The 21,827-nt window shown below is 41.6% G+C and overlaps 1 protein-coding gene across 3 annotated transcripts in view; it reads left to right on the top strand.

The window, feature by feature from the left end:
- The window catches only part of CNTNAP5 (contactin associated protein family member 5), a 301,511-nt gene that overhangs the window by 145,618 nt on the left and 134,066 nt on the right, over window positions 1-21,827 (top strand). For all 3 annotated transcript variants that reach the window (XR_014223512.1, XM_082238142.1, XM_082238141.1), the window contains 4 exons: window positions 1,036-1,179; window positions 13,783-14,047; window positions 16,953-17,102; window positions 21,011-21,182. Coding sequence is in view for 2 of the 3 variants with exons in the window: in XM_082238142.1 (XP_082094268.1) it covers window positions 1,036-1,179; window positions 13,783-14,047; window positions 16,953-17,102; window positions 21,011-21,182 (731 nt within the window). In the remaining variant the exon portion in view is untranslated. The remainder of the gene's footprint in view (window positions 1-1,035; window positions 1,180-13,782; window positions 14,048-16,952; window positions 17,103-21,010; window positions 21,183-21,827) is intronic.

The raw sequence follows: 21,827 nt of genomic DNA, 5'->3' as shown, positions 1-21,827 counted from the left end.
CTCTCCTAGCTGTACCAGGAGATGGCAGAGAATGAACCTGGGACCTTCTGCTTGTAAAGCACATAATCTTCTACTGAACCATACACTTTCCCTTTTTTCTGTCAGGGTTGCCGGCAATGGGCAGAGCCACAGCTGATGAAGCCAGTGGGGGGGGGGGAAATGTTCTGAATTAATTAAACCAGCATGAAGACCACTTGGTTCGAGGTTTCATCATGGATGCTGCAGAACTGGAATTCTCAATTCTACCCAGAAGTAGAGCTGTGCAAAGACCTCCCTACCCCTGCAAACAAACACCACTGGATGAGGCTCTGTGCCATCTAGCCCCAGATCCAGCCCTGGGTCAATTTGGGGATCAGGACTAATGTTTAATTGGGTTTTTGAAACCTTATTAAACAGTTAGGGATGGAGAAAGGAGACACTGCATCAAAGGTTTGGGTACAGCAATGACCAGCAAATTTAGAATTCTCTTGTGGGATAATAATAATAATAATAATAATAATAATAATAATAATAATAATTTATTTGTACCCAGTGCGGCTGGCTGGGTTTCCCCAGCCACTCTTGGGAGCTTCCAACAAAGATTAAAAATACATTAAAATGTCACATATTAAAAACTTCCCTAAACAGGGCTGCCTTCAGATGTCTTCTAAATGAACTTCACTCCAAACATTCTCCAGTATTGCTTGTCACTGCCAGTCTGGTTCTTAATTTCATTTTAAGATTCATCCTGTCCTATCAGGCATACTGATGATTAGCCAAACTTCTTTCTGAGCATAAAGTTGCTTTACAGAAAAACTGCAAAAAAAAATACACCATAAAAGCGTCCTTCTAAATCTTGTCCTCTTTTTGTCATTTAGTATTTGACAATGAAGGACATTGGAATAAAACAACTTCTTTATTCTGTTTTCTATGGTCTGTTTTTCCCTGTGTACCCACAAACAAGAACTTTCTCTCTCTCCCTCCCTCTCTCTTTCTCCATGTTATGGCTATGAGAGTTTTTTTAAAAAGAGTGTTGAATTTGTTCTTGTCCCAAAGCTCAGTTTTGGAGGAATCCCAGTCCCAGGCAAACCAGGAACTTTTCTGAAGAAAAATTTCCATGGCTGCATTGAGAACCTTTATTACAATGGAGTCAATATCATTGACCTGGCAAAAAGACGAAAGCCACAGATCTACATCGTGGTAAGAACCCAATACATATTTGCTGACTTGTTCTTTTCTTGAAATTGTTGCTGTTGACAGGTACTGCTTGCTCTACCAAGCAAAAGGCTCTTATCTTGCATCTGGCAAGTCATGCACACAATTTGCTTCTTCAAAAGATGTGCTTGAAGGCTGGGGCAAAGCTAAGAGTTATTGAAAGGCATGTTTGAAAGCTTCAGACATCCTGATTTAAGTGGACTCAGAATTGTTAGAGGAAGCTACACAAGATGGAGGGAATAGAAGGGGGGAAGAAGGTTTATAATCATAGGTACTACATGTCATATAAAAGATAAGATTCTGAGAAAAACTTCTTGAAAATGGATTTTCAGGTCCATGGTTAATTGCCTCCTGAGTTTCAGGTTCTATCTCATACACAGATTGCCTAATGGTGTAATCCTCTGCATGTCCACTGATAAGTAAGTCCCATTTTCAGTGGAGCTCACCAAGTCCCATTGAGTTCAATGGGATTTACTCCTAGGCTAATGTGTATAGGATCATAATTTTCTAAACGTATCCCTTGACTGTGCCCTTTCCTAGCCCAGCATCCCATTCTAACAGTGGCCAACCAAATTTAAAGTTCTAGCAAGAATTCAAACCCAATAGCTTCCTATTATCTTATGGCGGAAATCTCACCATCTGCATATGCAGCTATAAAAAGAATAGGTTCATAGGCTTGGAATGGTTCCAGCTTTTTCTGTGAAAAAACATGCTTCCAATGTATATGACAATCTCAGGGAATGCCTCCTCCCATATGAGGCTTTTGTCATCTTGCCACTTAAGATAATCTGACAAGGTCCTGCTACAGATCCTATTTTAGGGGGATGCTAGATGAGCATCCACCAGGAGCAGGAGCCCTCTGCAAGAAAGATTGTGCTGCCTCTTCCCTGCTACCCTTTCAAAGTTGACTTAAAAAAAGTCCTCTTGAAAACCAACCATTGCTGTGTTGTATGCTTTGCTTTGTTTACTGGCCGTTATTGCATCTCTTTATACCCTAAATCGTTTGAGTTTCTGCCTTGTTGTTGTTGTATCATGCAATTGGTACTCTTGTATGTGTTTTTAATTTGGAAACCACTATGAAATTTCAAAGCAGTGTATTTCTTTCTTTCTTTCTTTAAAAATAAGGCTAGGGTCACCAATCTTTATGGACTAGAGGGTGCATTTCAGATGCAGAAACTGAGAGAGTGTTAGGGGGTCACATAAAGGCTGCTATGGAGCGGGTGTGGCATAAACCAAAATGGCTGCCATGGAGAGTATAGTGTAACACAAGAATAGATAACCACTGCTGAGAACTTTATGTTTTACATGGGAAGTCAGCCTTGTCCTGCTGGTCCTAATTATGGAGATCTCTCTCTCTCTCTCTCTCTCTCTCTCTCACACACACACACACACACACACTCACACACACACACACACACACTTACAATTGTTGGATAATAACAAAACAGAGCTTTCCCCCCCCCCCAGAAAAAAGATGCAAGGTAGCTGCACCATTTATTTCACATAAATCACTTAGAATGATTTTGCCACCTAACTTTCTTTCGGGGGGGGGGATAGGGACTCTTTATGTATTAAATGAAAGCTCAGAGTCTGGAGTACCTACCCTGGAGAACCACTGGAAGCCTTCATGGGTGTCATTGTGCCCATGGGCACTAGGTTGGCAACCTCTGAAATCAGGGATGGCCCATCCCATTTCACTGCCTGAGGTAAAACGGGAAGGTGTTGTCCCCTTCCACCACCTCTCTGCCAAAGTCTTGCTTACCTGGATCATGCACCAGCTTCTCCTCACTTCTCCAATGGGGATGGTGGCAAGGTCAGGCAGGGTGCCTTCATGGGATTCTACTGCCTTAGTTCTCCTCATGGGCAGGCTGGCCCTATCTGAAATAAGTTGTTATCCTCATAATATAAGCACAGCAGCATTATGTACACCACTTTAGATATTTTATAGTATGTTGCTATTGTTGTTATTATTTAATCAATAAATAGGCTTTTATGTCACAATGCAATTTACAAATATACCACCAACATAAAAAGATTCTTGAGACCTTTCAAGGTTTCTCCCCCTCCTCCCCCTCCTCCTCCTCCTTCTATTTCTTCTTCAACCACTTAGCTTGAATTTTGAAATGCCATGAAGAGCTTCAGGTGTTGGTGAGATGTAACAGCAAAATGAAACGACTTTTTGTTTTCTTTAACAAGCAGGCATGTGTTTTTCCCTCATGCAACGTTGAGGCTTTAGGGTCAGGCACCAGCGCAGACTGTGGGAATGACAATTCTGAATAATGGGTCATTTTGGCAACAAAATGGGCTGTCTGGGGAAATGAATCCAAATGGGTAGTATCAAAAGCGTAAAGAAAAATTCTCAGTGACAGTTGAATTTAAGCTAATAATGCATTCTCTTTCTGTGAATTCTAAACACCATCAGTAAAGTGCTTTGAACCACCTTAAATCTCACGTAGATGTTAATCTCACTTTTAAGGAAATATTGAGTACCTTTGATCTCAAAACTCTTATTATTATCAAAGCACATCTGATGGATAGCAGTACACAGAGGACATTTTCAGGTCAGAAGCAAGGAAACAAAAGGTTGTATCCAATGGTGCCAGTTTTTTGAACAGGAGGAGCCATTCTGGTTGTGAAAGAGTATTTACTTCAGTGAAGGACTGGAGTGTTGTTGTTGTTTAGTCGTTTAGTTGTGTCCGACTCTTCGTGACCCCATGGACCAGAGCACACCAGGCACTTCTGTCTTCCACTGCCTCCCGCAGTTTGGTCAAACTCATGCTGGTAGCTTCAAAAACACTGTCCAACCATCTCATCCTCTGTCATCCTCTTCTCCTTGTGCCCTCCATCTTTCCCAACATCAGGGTCTTTTCCAGGGAGTCTTCTCTTCTTATGAGGTAGCCAAAGTATTGGAGCCTCAGCTTCACGATCTGTCCTTCCAGTGAGCACTCAGGGCTGATTTGCTTAAGAATGGATAGGTTTGATCTTCTTGTAATCTATAGGACTCTCAAGAGTCTCATCCAGCACTATAATTCAAAAGCATCAATTCTTTGGTGATCAGCCTTCTTTATGGTCCAGCTCTCACTTCCATACATCACTGGGAGGACTGGAGTACTAAATGCTAAATCGCCCATGTCGTGCAACCCTCTGCAGCAAATATTCAAGGGTGCAGGGGTTATCCTCAGAAATTGCCTACTCTTCCATTAGTGGAATCTTCTCCTAGATCAAATATTCCTCTATGAATGGAATAAGACTATTCAATTCATCCCCTTTTGCCTGGAGTCAGACAGGCTTAAAATATAACCAGCTATGTTTTGAAGTGGTTGTGGTATGCGTTGCTGAACAGACACTGGCAGAAAACTTTCCTAGTCGTTGGCCACTGATGAAGCTAAGAAATTGACTGAACGTTGATGTTTATTTTTGGATAATGGGACAGAATGCTGATCTGCTGAATTATTGTTCATTTACGATCTGGTGGGGAATCTTTGGTGGGCTGATGACCCATTACCCCATTAGAAAGCTGCCAGGGCCTATTTTTCTATAGCCAGATGCAGAAGTCGGTGAGGTCAAACCAAATCCTATATCTTTATAGCACATTCACAGCTATTTAACATGGCAACAAAAACATTTACTTCTTATCAACTCCAGTCATGTTTCAGCTTTGATTTTCTTCACAAACGCTCCCCCAGTTTTTTAAAAAGCTATTGAACACCTTTTATCTCTCCTAACAGTACAAAAGACAATTAATTCTAACACAAGAATGCAAATAAAAGTCAATGGACAGTTGAACAGCAAGCCTCACAGCTATTCAAGTCCTCTAACTTAAAAATGTAATTGCATCCCCCAAGTCCAATTTTGTTCAAGTAGAAAAGTAGCACAGGAAGACTGGTGTGCTGGGGTATTGCTTGCAGGGATTATTTCAAAAAAAGCGTCCTCTACCTGTAAAGGTACCCCTGCCCGTACGGGCCAGTAGTGTCCGACTCTAAGGTTGTGTGCCCATCTCACTTAAGAGGCTGGGGGCCAGCGCTGTCCGAGGACACTTCCGGGTCACGTGGCCAGCGTTTCCGTGTGCTGCTCTGGCGAGCCGGCACCAGCGCAGCACACGGAAACTCCATTTACCTTCCCGCTATAAAGCGGTACCTATTTATCTACTTGCACTTAGGGGTGCTTTCGAACTGCTAGGTGGGCAGGAGCTGGGACCGAAAGACGGGAGCTCACCCCGCCGCGGGGATTCGAACCGCCAACCATGCGATCGGCAAGCCCTAGGCGCTGAGGTTTTCCCCACAGCGTCACCCGCGTCTCTACCTGTAGTCCATAGTAATATAGCCTACTTTACTTTTGCATTCTGTAAACCAGCCATCTGTGGCCATGACCCAATGAGCTATTTCAGATACACCCAATGACTTGGGAATGCCCAGTAGGATGTAAAAGGCAGATCCCAATCATTTGAAAAGGACTGGTTTTTAGAAATGAACATGGAAGGCAAACAGAATTCAAGGCTGCATACACACCACACATTTAAAGCATATTAAAAACACACACCCCCCAAAGAAACCTGGGAACTGTGTTTTAGCCCACTCCACAGAGCTACAGTTCCCAGCACCCATAACAAACTCTGGTTCCTAAGATTCTTTGTGTGGGGAAAATGTGTTTTAAATGTCTGTTATGAATGCAGCCCTAGTGCATTCAATTTTAATGATGTGTTTTAATGAAAGTATTAAAACATTTTAGTCCTAGTGAATAAAACTGGATAGGTTTTAGGTCACTGTACCCCTGACTCGGCACAAAGTGTTAAATCTGCATTTGTGCTATTTCACCACTTTTAGTTGTCCTGTCTGGCAAGGTGAATTTGAAAGACAAGCCTTTGGTTCTGCTTCCTTCTCTACTGAAAAGAGGGAAATATCAAGCTATCTATATTATGTTTGTCTATTATTCCCTTTTCTGTTTTTACCTTTGTTTCTTAGTAGAATGATTTATGATTTTTAAAATTGGCTGCTGCTGTCCTCTGCAGTTGCGTCTCAGCTACTGGACCAGGTAATGAAGTGATAATGCTCGGTTACTGCAAGCGTGAAGGCAGTAAAATCTTTTGTTGCGCTGTTGGCCAGTGACCTAAAAGCTTAGGAGACTCAGATAAAGAAAATTCAGAATTGCTTAGCCAAGCATATGATCCTCAAAGTCTCTCAAAGGGATGAAATATCATTCTGTTGAGCCCTTTCAGTTCTGTTATCTGATACTTTTCTGAGCAGGGACATAAAAGTTTCCCAAGTATATGAGAACCTCTGCTCTTTAATGACAATCAGTGACTTCACCTCTTTCCTCCTGAAAATATTAGCTTAGTTATGTACAGTAGAGCTTCTGTATTAAGAGTATCCCAATAATTGAAGTGTCCTCTCTGCTGACAAAAGACCCCATTATCCTATTTATATGACCATTAAGTAAGTACAGGCCTTCCTTAAGGAGATTTTTCTTCTTCTCTGACTTCTACTCTCAAAGCAAGGCAAAAATTATCTCTGAAACAATTTCTAATAATCAGCATGAATAGTACGTTCTTCTTCACTTTTTGCCTGCATAATGAGAGCATAATGATTATTTCTTATGAAATCGTTACATATTCAAGTACTCAGATACTGAATGAAAAATGCATGTGTGTATCACATCACTTATGGAGAGGACTTTTGCATATCAATTGTGGCCTTTCCTATCAAAGTTTGAGTAATTTGAGGCCAAGAAAGAAATGACCATTTCTCCCAAATATATTAAAGTGGGAAATGGTATTTTTACATGTGAGCACCCTTCATAACTGCTCCAATGTGGACGTATTTTGTAACTCCATGTGCATAACAAAAAGTATTATAATTAAGAAATCCCAACCCTGCTTCAACTTTATTTGGGTTAACTGGAGGCCTTGTGCTTCACCTTTCACTTTCAGCAAATTTGAAGCACATGGCTTCCCTCAAAGAAATATGGCAGCTGTAGTTTTATGTACCATGGTGCTACAATCCCCATCACCCTTAAACTATAGCTCCCATGATTTTTGGGAGGAAGCAGTGTGCTTTAAATGAATGCTGTGCATGAGACTTTACACAAAGAATTTCTGTGACATCCTAACTGTGGTATTCCAACACAATGCTTGTATTATCCATACACTTTTTATTAATATGTTTAGAAATGCTTCTTTCTGGAAGACCCAAGATGATAAGGAGCTGAAGATCCAGACTAACTGAAAGGCACCCTCAGCACTCACCCAGGTGTTAAATCTAGCAGCATCAGCGTAGGATGGGACACTGAGCTGAGAGATTACTTTTATGTCTCCTGGGTTTGTAACTGCGGGAGTTTAATTATCCTCATCACCCGCACTCACATACTTCAACTTTCTTCTGATAAAATAGTAATCCACACTTGAGTAATCAGCAAAATAGGCAAGAAATAGAGAATTAAGTTTCACTCATTGATGCTATACACAGAGACAGTCTCGGGATGATTGCTAAGACCTCCTCTTAGTCAGATTACATAGCATTTCCTTAGGGTTCTGTTAGGTGATTTCTTTTTAAAGGCGATATTGCATGCCAAGACATGCTCCAAATATGCACTGCCTCTCGCTTAATGCTTTTAACTAAACAATTTGTATCTGCTTTGATAGCTTCTACAATGGCCTGTTTGCAACAAAGAAAATTCCCTTGCTTGCCATGTTACTCCTGAAAATAGATAGTGACAGACCTCTTTCCCAAGTGGATGAGGGTCAAGGCAGTATCTACCAAGGAAATGTTAAATATCTCTGTTTAATTGCCTGAATTTAGGAAGTTCAAATTGTAATAACAGCAGCAGAAGCCCCTTTGGAGTACATTTCAGTACCTGTTAAAGGAATCGTTAATCAGACTGGAAACATTGGACTCGATGGAGTTCGTAAATGCCAGATGAGTGCTAGATGGAGTTTTTAGCAGCTAGACATGTCTGATCTTCTAGTTTCCCTCTGGAGGCTTGAAACTTCTTATTCTATTTCACAGCTAGGGAAAAGTTTGAGGGGGTATTTTATCCTTTTCTTATTCAGTTAAAGTGAGTTCAGCTGTAATAGCAACTGTTCCAGGGAAGGCGCTAGGGACAAGCTAAGATCATTTTTTCACGTGGTTTTGACCCTCATTCATGCTAATCTCACCAAATCCATCAGTGAGAAGTGCTGAAAAGGAAGCTGGCTAGCCAGCACAGCCCCTACTGTATGTATTCAATTGTGCAGAAGCAGTGGCTGTACTGTGGTCCATTTATAATATACATTCAGTCACCTCAAAAATTACATCTGTTTTGGATATGGGTGTGCAAATGTACCAGTAGGGTTGCACAATAAGTTACCAAATGAAAAGGAGGACAAAGTTCCTGTATCTTTACTTTGTTCCTTAGAAAAAGGAAAGTCAACAGTTTTTGAACATTCATTTAGGGAATGTTGGGTAACCTGTACCAAAGACCAAGGTCACTAAAGTACCCACAGAGATGACAAACTACCGTACTTGCCATTCCATCCTGTGCAACCTCCTGAACTGAGAACAGGCCACAATATATCTGCCATCCAGAACCAAAATGGGGCATTAAGTTGACAGGCAAAGTTGTTAAGCCTCAAGACTAGCCCTGGAAACATCTACCCCTGTCATGTTTGGCTGCACACTATTATTAAGGAAGATTCCTAGGAAACAGGCTGACCAGCTCAGTCCAGATGTGCCTGGTGATGCTCGTTCTAAGAGCTGCATAGACCCTCTGCTGGCACAAATCTGCAATGGCTGCAGGATAACCATCTGCACTCCCAAATTCCAAAGAAAGCAAAATTCAGTTATGAAGAAGGAGGGTGTATAAAGTGTTATCAAACAGTGATATCTGACAAACAATGATATCTTGTAAGTCAGATCTACAAATGAAGGATCTGTCTGCTTACCACAACCATGTTCCTTTAGGATCCAGATCCAGGGAGATTAATAATAATAATAATAATAATAATAATAATAATAATAATAATAAATATATTATTATTTATCCCCCACTCATATAGCCGGGTCTCCCCAGCCACTGTGGGTGGTTCCCAACAGAATATTAAAAGCATGATAAAACATCAAACATTAAAAACTTCCCTAAACATCAAACATTAAAAACTTCCCTAAACATCAAGCATTAAAAACATCCCTAAACTTCTAAAAGTTGTTTATTTCTTTGGCATCTGATGGGAAGGCGTTCCACAGGGCGGGCGCCACTACTGAGAAGGCCCTCTGCCTGGTTTCCTGTAACCTCACTTCTCACAGTGAGGGAACTGCCAGAAGGCCCTCAGTGCTGGACCTCAGTGTCCGGGCTGAGGCCATTTAGGGCTTTAAAGGTCAGCACCAACACTTTGAATTGTGCTCGTACTTGTACTGGGAGCCATGGCTGCTATCAACTGCCCTATCACTACCCTATTCACTTCAAATTTGTGTTGGCTTCACATCTTGACATGATACATCAAAATTCCCAAAATAAGAAAAAGTGGGGGGAAGCCCACAGTAGCAATTTGGCCATCTGTTGTACAAACTTTAACAGAGTTCTTGCCGTTCTGACATATGGAATGAATATCATGTTCTGCAAGGCTGGATGTACTGGAACAAAAGACAGTCTTTGCACTAAACAACCATCACATTCAATAAGTGACATCTGGCAATCTTATCTGGACCTCAGCCAGCATTGGATTATGATAAAGTGAAGCAGTGTCCATGGCATCTTCTCATCAGATGAAACAATAAAGCAATCATATTTTTAAGGGTCAATTTGAAATTGCCTCACAACCTTCAGAGCCTCATTATTGGGCTGTGAACGTTCTGTGCTTTCTGCACATTCCAGGGAAGACTTAACATGTTTTTATGACTTGTGTGAGCAGGGAACAAATGGAGAACTTAAATCTTTAGCAGCTCAAGAATCACTTGATTTATTTGGGGGGGGGAGCAGGGGGAGGTTCAGTTGACACCTTCATCACACACCTTTAGGTTTCAGATGAAAACATTTCTCTTTACCCAGGCTGTTGGCTGATTAACATCTAATAATGCCGGGCTTCAGGGAATCAGCTCCCCGCCCCTCCCGCCAACGTGGCAGTAAATAAGCAGAACCAAGGAAAATGTGTCTTCTTACCACTTATAAACTTTAATAATCACAGTGAGAGAATAAAGAACATATCTCCTAGAAATGGCGGTGCTCCCAATTAAGAATCACACCCCTCCTGTCCCTATTAATCTACGTTACTCCTACGTTTTTTAATCTGAGCTGCTGTGTTTTCTGTTCTGCCATTTTCTGAGCTCTCCTGGACTTTGGGAGATGGGAGTGGATACTATCCAGAGACTGTGAATCTGTTAACTCTCTCTCTTCTAGTGTTTCTTCTGCTAACTGTTCCCCATCCAGTATTTCCCAGCTTCTGCCTTCTGAACTATGCCCCTCTGCAAACTACTGTTCCAAATCTATACTGTCCAGCTTCTGGGAAGATTCAGGATCAGGAGGAGGGGGTGGCTCCCATCATTCTTCCTCAGTGCAGCCCTTCTCAGCATGGTCCCTGACAAATAACATCCAATATATTGTGGGAATGGGGTTGGGTTATTCCAGGTCTGGAAGGACACACATGGCCAGGATTGCTTCACAGGTTATGCAGAAAGCCTTGTCTCCTCCTCTTGGATCTTCTCCACTAAGAACTAAGACACACACACACACACAAGTTTATAAAACTTGTGGGTGTTTTGGGTAAAGATATAGAGGTTTCTGATGGGATGGGGAATGGAATTACTTCTGAGTGGACATAATTAGGATTGCACTACAATTAGCCTTTATTCAACTGTGGGAGATGGTATGCATGTGTAGGATGAGCAATTGGGGTGAGGGGAGGAGTGGTGTGGTCAAGAGGGAAAGGAGTAAGCAACTTTCAGATATGTAATCATCAAGCCATGCCCACACCTTGAGGTGTGGTTCTTGTGGACATTGCAATGGAAAATCACAATGGTGTGAATACAACTTTGAAACTCATTCAACAAGCATGGGAAGGCTACCCACAAAATATTATTTCTGAATACACTCACTGTAAAGCCCCCACACTTGAAAGTCCCTTAAATGTATTGAGAATACCCTTGCCCCACCAAGGTCCTCCCCCCAGTTCCACCCTTCCCACTCCCTACAAATGTGGCAGATGTTTTATTGAGAAAATGTTTGGCATAGTTTGGCATTTATATGGTTTTGATTAGGTTTTCACTCCACCTTCTGTCTGAAATCATTTTGGAGGTGTTAAAGATAAGAAGTCATTCAAACTGGACTTATTGAAATGCATTTATTCCTTGTTCCAGTGTACTTTTGTCTTGTAATCTAGGAAAAGAGAGAAAGATCCCATTGAAGCTTTTGTTTCAGTTAGCAGCAAATTAAACATCTTTCCAGAACTTTGTTTAATTTCCCCTTGTCAACTAAGAATTGTTCAAAGCTATTGAAAATGATAAGAAGCTATTCCATCATTTTGTCCTAGCTTTTCAATAAGGGAATCCCCAAGCGCCGTATAGCTTCCTGCAAATCACTCATCTTTTGTTCATTCTAATAATACTGTTAGAATGAGATATAATTTCTAATGAGAGACCGCACCACACGGAAGGCCTTTTACTTGAATGGGTTTATCAGATTTCAGTTGATATTTCACAAAGTGCCTTGGTTCAAAAGCAAGTGAGTTGCAGCTCTCCCCCTGTCCACAAAACCCTGTGTACTATCTTTGAAAGTTGTGAATGCACTTCTCTTCCTTTATTCTTAATTGCTTGATATATTCCTTAATTTACAATGGAATTGCCAAGAATAAAGGCACTGGGAGTCCAGCTGCCATTCAGGAGAGCGTTTAGATCTGATCCAATGTTGAGATCAAGCTCCGAGAGCTCCGACACTCACTGGAATAGAACTCGTCAGAAAGTTAGTCAGAAAAATAAATGGTAGGATTTGTCCCACCACACTAAACTTAAAGTCATCTGGAAGCAGTGTGTTCTGGAAGTGAGAGTTTGTTTAGTTTTGGTTTTGAAGTGAAAGTGAACAAAGATCAGTTCAAGGTGAAGATTAAAGACTTGTTTTTGCTGCCCAATGTCGAGATAGAGATATCCTTTAGAACATCTAAATTTCTTGTAACAAAACTTGAGGGGGGAATAGAAAATGATTTATCCACTAGGGGCAAGGGAGTAGAAATGTAAACCATTATTAGTAGCAGTATTCCTGTTAGGTTTGCCATACGTCTGGAATTTCCTGGACATAGCCAGCAATTGGCAGTCGTAAAGAGTGTCTGGAAGGAAATCACTTAAACGTCCAAAGAAATCCATACGTATGGCAACCCATGTTGACAGTGTCTTTTTTTTGAGATTTCCTTTAAAAATAGCTCAAAAATGTCTTTTTGTGAGATTTTGCAAAAAATAGTTCAACAACTTTGGCCAACAACAGCTCAACAATTTTTCTGTCCAGATTTTCACTTTTTGAAATATGGCAACCCTAATTCATGTTTCCAGTTACAGATAGGTAGCCGTGTTGGTCTGCCATAGTCAAAATAAAAAAATTCCTTCCAGTAGCACCTTAAAGACCAACTAAGTTAGTTCTTGGTATAAGCTTTCGTGTGCATGCACACTTCTTCAGATACATGTGTGCATGCACACGAAAGCTCATACCAAGAACTAACTTAGTTGGTCTTTAAGGTGCTACTGGAAGGAATTTTTTTATTTTGACTAATTCATGTTGTTGTTATTTTCTGTGTGTAAGGGCTGTTTGCTAAGCACAATAAACCAAACTGACTCACCAAGAAGATTCATATACAAAGTTAATGTGGATACACCTCCACAATGCTGTGATCATCCTGCCCCACTGAGCTTGATGGAGGCACATGCTGTGTAGGGCAGCATATAGGACTAGCATTGGACTCCTATACATCAGGAGGTAGGGAACAGTTGGCTCTTCAGCCCCGGGAAACCTAGCCAATGGTCCCAGCAAATTTTTTCCCTCCTCCTCTTAAGTTGTGAAGAGTTTTTCTTCTCATGGTTTACTGGGCTGCAGGTCCATCAAGTCCAGTAAAGATGCTGGCTGTGGTGACCCAGGGTCTCATGTAGAGATATTTCCCAACCCTGTTGTTAAATGACCCTGACCTTGGTATCTTTTCTATGCAAAGCATGGATTTGGCTGCTGTTCTATGGCCACCAACCCAGTCAAGACTTGTAGAAGGATGTCCACCTCACCCCACTGCCAAGTCTAAGCTCTGTTTTCCAGCCAGTGCAACACTATATATGTGTATGTGTATTTCCTTGGCCCAGGGCATGAATGTGCAAATGCAGTCCTATTCCTATTTAAAACTGCAGCAAAGCACTCATTCTCTACACCAATAGGATGGAAATCAGCAAGGAAGTGTCTGTATAACTGAGAAACTGTCTGGTTCTATATGTTGCACCCACACATACACACAATCCTAAAGGTACATTATATTCCTGTGATATAATGTGATAACTGCAGCATATTCAGAGCCACTGAATGGGAAAACTGCTTGATGGTTGCCTGTCATTGTCTCCTTCCCCTCCCCACCCTCCCCTTGTTTTTATTACTTTCCAGGGTAATGTGACTTTTGCCTGCTCAGAACCACAAATCACTCCCATCACCTTTGACAGCTCCAACAACAGTTACTTGCTGTTACCAGGCACTCCCCAGCTTGATGGCTTGTCAGTTAGCTTCCAGTTTCGGACGTGGAACAAGGATGGTTTGCTGCTATCCACGGAGCTGTCAGAAGATTCCGGTTTACTCTTGTTATACCTCCAGCATGGAAGGATGTCGCTCATCATCCAGAAAGGAACAGAGAAATATGTAGGAGTTAGTGCAGGTATTGCACATCTAATAGAAACATTTACTTTCTTTCGGATTCTTTGTTTCTATACTGGCTTTCCAAATTAAGCTCCAAGCAGCTCAAAAGAACAGTAAACAAATCAATATGTTATTGTACCTACATACAATGAAAACATAGCCATAGATTTATCAAACACATGCCATGATACAAGTGTTTGGATCCACATTAGGAAGCTAACAAAAAACATCACAATTAAAGTTCCTCTAAACACATGATTTGCCCTTTGGATTGAGTTCCCAGTTAAAGTCAGCCGGTTCCTACCATGTTGACATTTAGATGCCTGTTTGAAAGTCATCTGTTCACCCAGGGTTTCCTTGATACAGTGCTGTTGACGCATTTTAAAAATCATAGAATGAGTGCTTTTTCTGGGGGGATGCAGGGGTAGGCATACCAGTGTGGGGGGTAGGCATACCATGAGAGCCAATGTGGTGTAGTGGTTAAGAGCGGTAGTCTCGTAATCTGGGGAACTGGGTTCGCGTCTCCGCTCCTCCACATGCAGCTGCTGGGTGACCTTGGGCCAGTCACACTTCTGTGAAGTCTCTCAGCCCCACTCATCTCACAGAGTGTTTGTTGTGGGGGAGGAAGGGAAAGGAGAATGTTAGCTGCTTTGAGACTCCTGAAAGGGAGTGAAAGGCAGGATATCAAATCCAAACTCTAAACATTTTGTGAATCTAAGTTTGGTCTCATTGAGGAGCAGTATTTCAATATGAGTAGGAAAATGACAGTACCCCTAAACATTTTTAAGGGGGGAAAAGCACTGCATAGAATCATAGAATTGCTGAGCTTGGAAGGACCCCAAGGGTCATCAAGTCCAACACCTTGCAATGCAGGAAGCACAGCTAAAGAATCCACAACAGGTGGCCATCCATCCTCTGTCTAAAAACCTCCCACATTGGTGGTATAGGTTTTTTTTTGGGGGGGGAATGAATGAATGAATAATAAATACAGTCTCCAAAAATACCATTCTATTTAATAAACTCTTCAGTAAGATCAGTAACAGAAAACTACATCAATATCAAACTGTTTCATTTTAAAGCAGTTAAATTCAAGTATCACCTTAACTGAAGTATCACAGCAGAAGTGTTGTAGAATGCTGCAGAAAACAGAGGGGTGTTAATCTCCCGTCCATGCCAAAGTCTCCCCATTATGCACCAAATGGAGTAGTGCTTTACAAACATCTTTCAGCAGCCTTTATAACTGGAGTCAGACAGGGTGCCACCCACCCAGGTCAAGTGGAAAGGAGCCAGAGAGAGAAAAAGGGAACAGATCTTGTAGGCCTCATAGGTGGCCAGTCCCTGGCTTTCCAACATGAAACATGACATCAAAACAGTATCCTTTGTTTTAAAGGGAAGTGAAAATTGGGCAACTCAAGCTTAGAAGAACCATCTTTTATTCCCTCTGCCAAATCTAGCAAGAGGGAAAATTCCAACAGTATGCTGGTTTGTGGTTGACATGACAGCATGCCCTTGGCTTGATAATAGTCTGAAGGTTATTGCATGCTGATATAGCAACTCAAAAGACAAGAAGTAGTAAAAGCACAACAACAAATCTAGCCCCTTAAAATCTAGAGCAGCAACTGCTGCAGCAAAAATAGACAAAGTTCTATGAACAAGATAAGCATTTACCATATTTTTCGCCCTATAGGACGCACTTTTCCCCCTCCAAAAATGAAGCCTGGAGAGCGAGAGGGGTCGGGAAGTCGCGCCGGTCTCCCGAGGGTTGCGCAGAGCTGCCTGCATTCTGAAGCCTGGGGCACGCTGAAGAGCGCGCCCGGGCTTCACGCAGCTCTCCACAAGCCTGGGGAGACCGGCGCGACTTTCCGCCGGGCTCCCTAGGCTTGCGGATAGCAGGCTGTTCTTGGGGCCGGGGTTGGGGGAAGCTCTGGCTTCCCCCGCGCCAGCCCCGCACCTGGGGGGAAAATAAAATTTGTTTTCTTTATTACCCCTCCCAAAAAAAACCCTAGGTGCGTCCTATGGGGCAGTGAGCCCTATGGGGCAAAAAATACGGTATATGCATGAACTTCCTTGCATCCAATGGAGTAAGTTTACAATACAAAGGAAAATAAGTAGTCTTTAAGATGCAATAGAATTATTTGGCAGCAATCCTAAGTAGAGCCAAACCAAAAATCTTTTAGCTTTTGCTCTCCTTGTTTTGGTAAGCAACCCCCCCCCCATTTTTTTTATCCTTTTATCCTTGTAATAGTTATATTCAAGCTTATAAACCCCAGCCTGCTTTATGCAGTCACATAAACTGGTGGAAGGGTTTAAAGAAATTGAGTCGTATCCAACAAAGGACATGATCCACCTTCTCTAACTTGGCTGGGGCTGATGGAAGCTTCAGTCCAGTTGGGGGAATGCTTCTCCTCAGCATGCATTTAGAACAGTGTTTCTCAAACTTGGGTCCCCAACTGCTATTGGACTAGAACTCCCATCATCCCTGGCTGCTGGTCCTGCTAGCTAGGAATGATGGAAGCTGTAGTCCAACAACAACTGGGAACCCAAAGCAGAAGACAAAAGTCTAAAATTCAACAATTCTTTAGTGGGACAAAGAGGGAACAGAGGATTTACAGCGCCTCTAAATCAAAGGCTTCCTTCTTTAGTTCAGTGGGGTGCAAGGATATACACTGGTATCCATCCCCTTCATTGAAATGAATAGAGATATTTATATATGTAACAGCTTCATGTAGTGCATGAGGACTCTGGCTCTGGGGACAAGTTTCATTAATGTTAGCTTGTTTATACCTGGTGTGTGTGCTCCCCTGACATTGCCTGAGTGACAGTTTTGTTATTTCCCTAAAGGACAGTAATTACTCACAAGCTTCCCCTCCTCCTCCACTTCCTTCTTGTCCCCCATGATCTCTTTTCCACTCCTTATTTCCCAGGCAGCAATCTGTATGATGGTCTGTGGCATGCAGTTAACATCAATGCTAGAAGACATCGCATCACCCTAACTCTCGATAATGATGTAGCATCTACAGTTCATGCAACCACTGTTTCACAGATTTATTCAGGGCACAGCTACTATTTTGGAGGTATGTTGCTTTCCAGTGCTGTTGTGGTGACTAAAAATGATGTCCATTTTTGTTAGTTGTTTTTCTTAAAAGAACCAATGTTGTTATCTATTACATTTTATGTATGTATGTTTGTATGCATTTTATTTTAAAAAGAGGATCTGTTAGTAAACAATCATCACATGTCTCCCAAACCATTGGAAAGCTACATGTTTTTGGGGTTAGCTGTCAAAATAGATAAGTCACAATATACTGAGAAACCAAAATACACAGACGCCTCTGAAATGAAAATGTGTCAGCTTTGTATGCAGCCTGATGAATTTGATATAAGTAAGATGGTAGAAAGTTTTGGGAAGGCAGATAATAATGGTGTCTATGATTGCATATACACTATACCTTTAAATGGCATTTGAAGGACATTCTTTCCCTCAAGGAACTTTGAGCCCTATAGTTTTTTAAGCGTTTTCTGGGAAATGCAATTCTATGAGAGGTAAGCTGCACTGTCCAGAATTCTTTGAGGGAATGAATGCAATTGAAATATGCTTTAAAGGTATGATGTGTACACATTGTATATATCATATGGTCTGTTCTAGTCTAGCAGCATATAAGAGGTTTCTGGGAGGGTTGGCTGGTCATTATGTAATTCCCTCATTTTGGCTAGTGATCACTGTGGGCACAAAAACTCTATTTGTGTGACATTAGCTAAGGCTCCAGAATTTTGGCTTGTAGGAGACATTGCTTACTCCCATATTTTCAAATATGTTTGCCTATGAGCCATTCACATATTGCTTGTTCAGACAAGGCAGAATCACAATAAAATAATTGTTCTTCTGCACTAGTATACTGCCAAATATAATATTTTAGAATCACCATAAGTGCTACTTGCATTTGAATATACACTTCAAAATTGATGTGTGTTATAAACTCTTTGAAAACATCAACCCATAGAGTGCAAAAATTAGCAGTTTTCTTTATAACTATGAAGTGTTGCTTTCCAGTTTTTAATTGAAAGGTTTTTTTAAAAAAAATATTGTTATCAAGCTAGGGGCTTGGTGAGTATTTATGCCATCCAAAGCTCCTGTGATTAAAATCAAGAAAGAGGACAACAGGAACATTGTAAGCAATTTAAATAAGCACCCTTGTGGAAGCACAATTAACAGGCTCTCTGCATTTGGGCTCATCTTAACCCCTATATAAAGTCCTTATAAACTCAATCTTTCTTTCTTTAGAAGCAAACATAACCAGCAAGATGGGAAAGATTTTGCACCTCTGTGTATTTGAGAGTCATCTTTGGATATTTTAAAATTCTTGCTTCCTAAAAATTCCTTCCTTCCTTCCTTCCTTCCTTCCTTCCTTCCTTCCTTCCTTCCTTCCTTCCATCTGTTTAAAGATGGGCTGCGTGAATCTTTTTAAAATAACAGCAGCAACATTGTCTTAACTCCCCTTCACCCACCCACCCACTATGCTGTGAAGGGTAGGACAACATTTGCCTCAGTTTAACCCTGTTTGGCTATGATGACTGCTTTTATATTGTGGCAACGCTTCTGTTGCTAACCTTTGTGCAGGATGTGGTGGGATTAAAGACTTCTTTTTGGTTTGACTTTTGCACCTATGATATTTCACAGAGTTTACTCTGTGCTCCTCGATTATATCCGGAGTGCAAACTGCTTTCAGATGACATTTTCATTTCCCCTCTCTGGTTCTCCCTCAGCATAGCAGTACTCTTAGCCCAGATGCTGACATGACCCTAGCAAGCTGGTGTAAAGCTCAGCACAATTTAAATGCCATATGGAAAAAGGTGGCATAGGGTTTCTAGGGCATACCTTATCAGCAGGCAGCATGGAGCCAATACTTAGACATCTGCCAACTGTCAATTCATTGCTACTATTACCTAATTGTATTAGCCGATGGTCATTCCATGGCTTAGCCAGGCATATAGAACCTTTAATTCTATTCCTGTGTCAGTTTGCTTGCTCAAGTGCTGTGGAACTGATTCCTGGATGGGCCTGCACAATCTGTGACCCAGCAAGCCCAAATGAGCCACCTGTCATATATTCTAATTTGTCACTGACTTGACAGTCTCCCCATTTTGGCAGGGAAATGTGCGAAATCAGTCTTGGTACATTATAGTGGGCTGCAAGGGCTTAATCAGAACAAGCAAAACAAGGGAAATGGAAGCTTATAACGGATTAGGTCTTCCTGTTCTATGATAACACTAAGAAGCCCTGGATTCAGAGAGATGGACTCTGAAAAGTGTGGAAAGCATAACCTGGCAGAATCTCACCATATAAGGCCTGTGATGCTGAGAGATGGGGACAATATTTGTAATCACATAAAGGAGGCTCAAGATGCAAAATGTGTGTGAATTTATTAAATATAACAAACTGGAGGATCTGCAAAAACAAAAAACAAACAAGCTACAATTAACCACATTCAGGCACAGGCAAACTCAGCCCTCCAGATGTTTTGGGACTACAGTTCCCATCATCCCTGACCACTGGTCCTGTTAGCTAGGGATGATGGGAGTTGCAGTCCCAAAACATCTGGAGGGCTGAGTTTGCCTATGCCTGGGTCAAATCATAGGAGTCTGAGTAGGTGAGTTCTTGATAAGGAAAGATTGGATCCCTCCCATCTCCTGGGCATGTTTACAGTTACAGTGGTACCTCTGGTTACAAACACTTCTGGTTGCAAACGCTTCAGTGTTACGAGCTCTGCTAACCCAGAAGAAGCTGCTCCTGGTTGCGAACTTTGCCCCAGGATGCAAACAGAAATTGTGCGCTGGAGGCCCCATTAGCAAAAGCACACCTCAGGATAAGAACAGTTTCAGCTTAAGAACAGACCTCCAGAACGAATTAAGTTTGTAACTAGAGATACCACTGTACAATCTATGGCCACACAGCAAAGGATTAGAAAGTCATTCTCCCTCCTTGCAACATGAACCTTGGGTTTTTCAGACTCAACAAGCACACCATGACTCTGCTATCCAGAATTCAATAAAGTGTTCATGCAATGCCTAAAGCACACCCCCAAAGACCTCCCCTCCCAAGCCAAAGGAAGTGGAAGGTGAATAAAGAGTGCCCTTAAGCCATTAATGCATCAGATGTTTAACCAACCAGTTCTGCTTGCCTGGATCAACTCCAGCAAGTTTGCCTCCATCCCCAAACACACATGATTTCATAGAGAGCTCTTTGCAGATCCTCTAAAAAATGTCACAACCCAGAACAGAGAGGTGGGCACCATCATCTCTGTAGAACTAGGGAGAATCAAACCTCTTTGTTCTATGGGAATGTTATTCCACCCACTTGGGCCAGAATGAAGTTTTCACTAATCAACTCACTCCCTGCCGTGCCTTGTCAGCCTTAAGAGGAGGCATGGTTGCCCTCTAAGCTTGGATGATGCTAGTATTGTGTGGAGCCAAAGTTCAGATTCAACAAAGATCCATGATAACCTAATATAGCCAGATCTGTCCTTTGGACAAGGTTCTTTTCTCCTCAGTGGATAACAAGGGTGTGTGACGTAGGGCCAGCTGCATCCAGATGACAGGGTCAGCTGTACCTGGTATACAAGGGTCCTTCCTAATGGAATTTGTACAGATGCTCCTGGTAGGTTCTGCCCTTCAGATCCAATCCTCAAACATCCAGTTGAAAACAGTGGCAACTCTTTTACTGAATCTTGACTGCACTTTGTAGCTTTAAAAGAAGACAAGCAAAAACTTTGAGCTTCTCCAAGTATTTGTATTCTGACAGCATTATTGCCTGCTTTCTTTCTTTAATTTTTATTTATTGCCATAGAATTTGTAACTTGCTCACATCGAGCAGGCAATGAGAACACTAGGAATAATTAGACCTTCCATCAGTGAACCCCTAAGGAAATAAATTATCATTTAAGTATTCTTCATCTCACTCTTTTCTCCCCTCTCTGTCCCACAGGGTGCCCTGACAATTTTACCGATTCAAAATGTTTAAATCCCATTACGGCTTTTCAAGGCTGCATGAGACTCATCTTTATTGATAACCAGCCCAAGGACCTCATTTTAGTTCAGCAAGGTTCCCTGGGGAATTTTAGTGATTTGCGCATTGATCTCTGTGGCATCAAAGACAGGTAATTATTCTCTCTTCTTCTTGTGTGTTTTGTTTTCTTTCAGCCAAGTGGCTTATAAGTACAGTTTGCTGTAAGTGAAAATTCTAATCCTCCAACATTAGGTGAAATGGAGTAACTGGAAAAAGTATTGCTGGGAAGAATTTGGAATTGCACGAAGCATCATCTCTTCCACTCACTCTCTCCTTCTCTCTCTCTCTATCTCCTCCCCCCTCCATATTAGTTTGTGGGAGATGGAGTATGCAAATTAAATCAAGCTGCAGATTTGTGCAAAGATTAAATTTTATGCACAAACAGAATTTGATAGCTTTGAAGTTGTAAAGGGATGGTAAAGAAAAGGAGATGTTTGAATGATCAAAACATGTCATTGCTTTATCACACTTTCTGTTTTGCTTAAATGGAATCCTTTACAGGTTGCAGGTTAGTGCATACCATAGCAGATTTTAGAAGCTTAGTAAAAAATAAAATACCTCCCTCCCAATTCATGTTGTGAAAATTTCAGAATTTTAGGAAGTAACTTGAAAACTAGCCTGTGTACCAAAGTGTGATTTCCCCCTTATCCAGTTTCCAAGTTGCTAGTGATGAGTTCACTTCAGATGACCAGGAAAAGAAGCTCTGCAGACATAGCTACAGTGGTACCTCTGGTTA

The sequence above is a fragment of the Podarcis vaucheri genome, assembly GCF_965113315.1.
Source record: "Podarcis vaucheri genome assembly, chromosome: 1".
Taxonomy (NCBI): Eukaryota; Metazoa; Chordata; class Lepidosauria; order Squamata; family Lacertidae; genus Podarcis; species Podarcis vaucheri.
The sequence above is the reverse complement of the archived record's forward strand: the minus strand, read 5'-3'. Positions and strand labels throughout refer to the sequence as shown.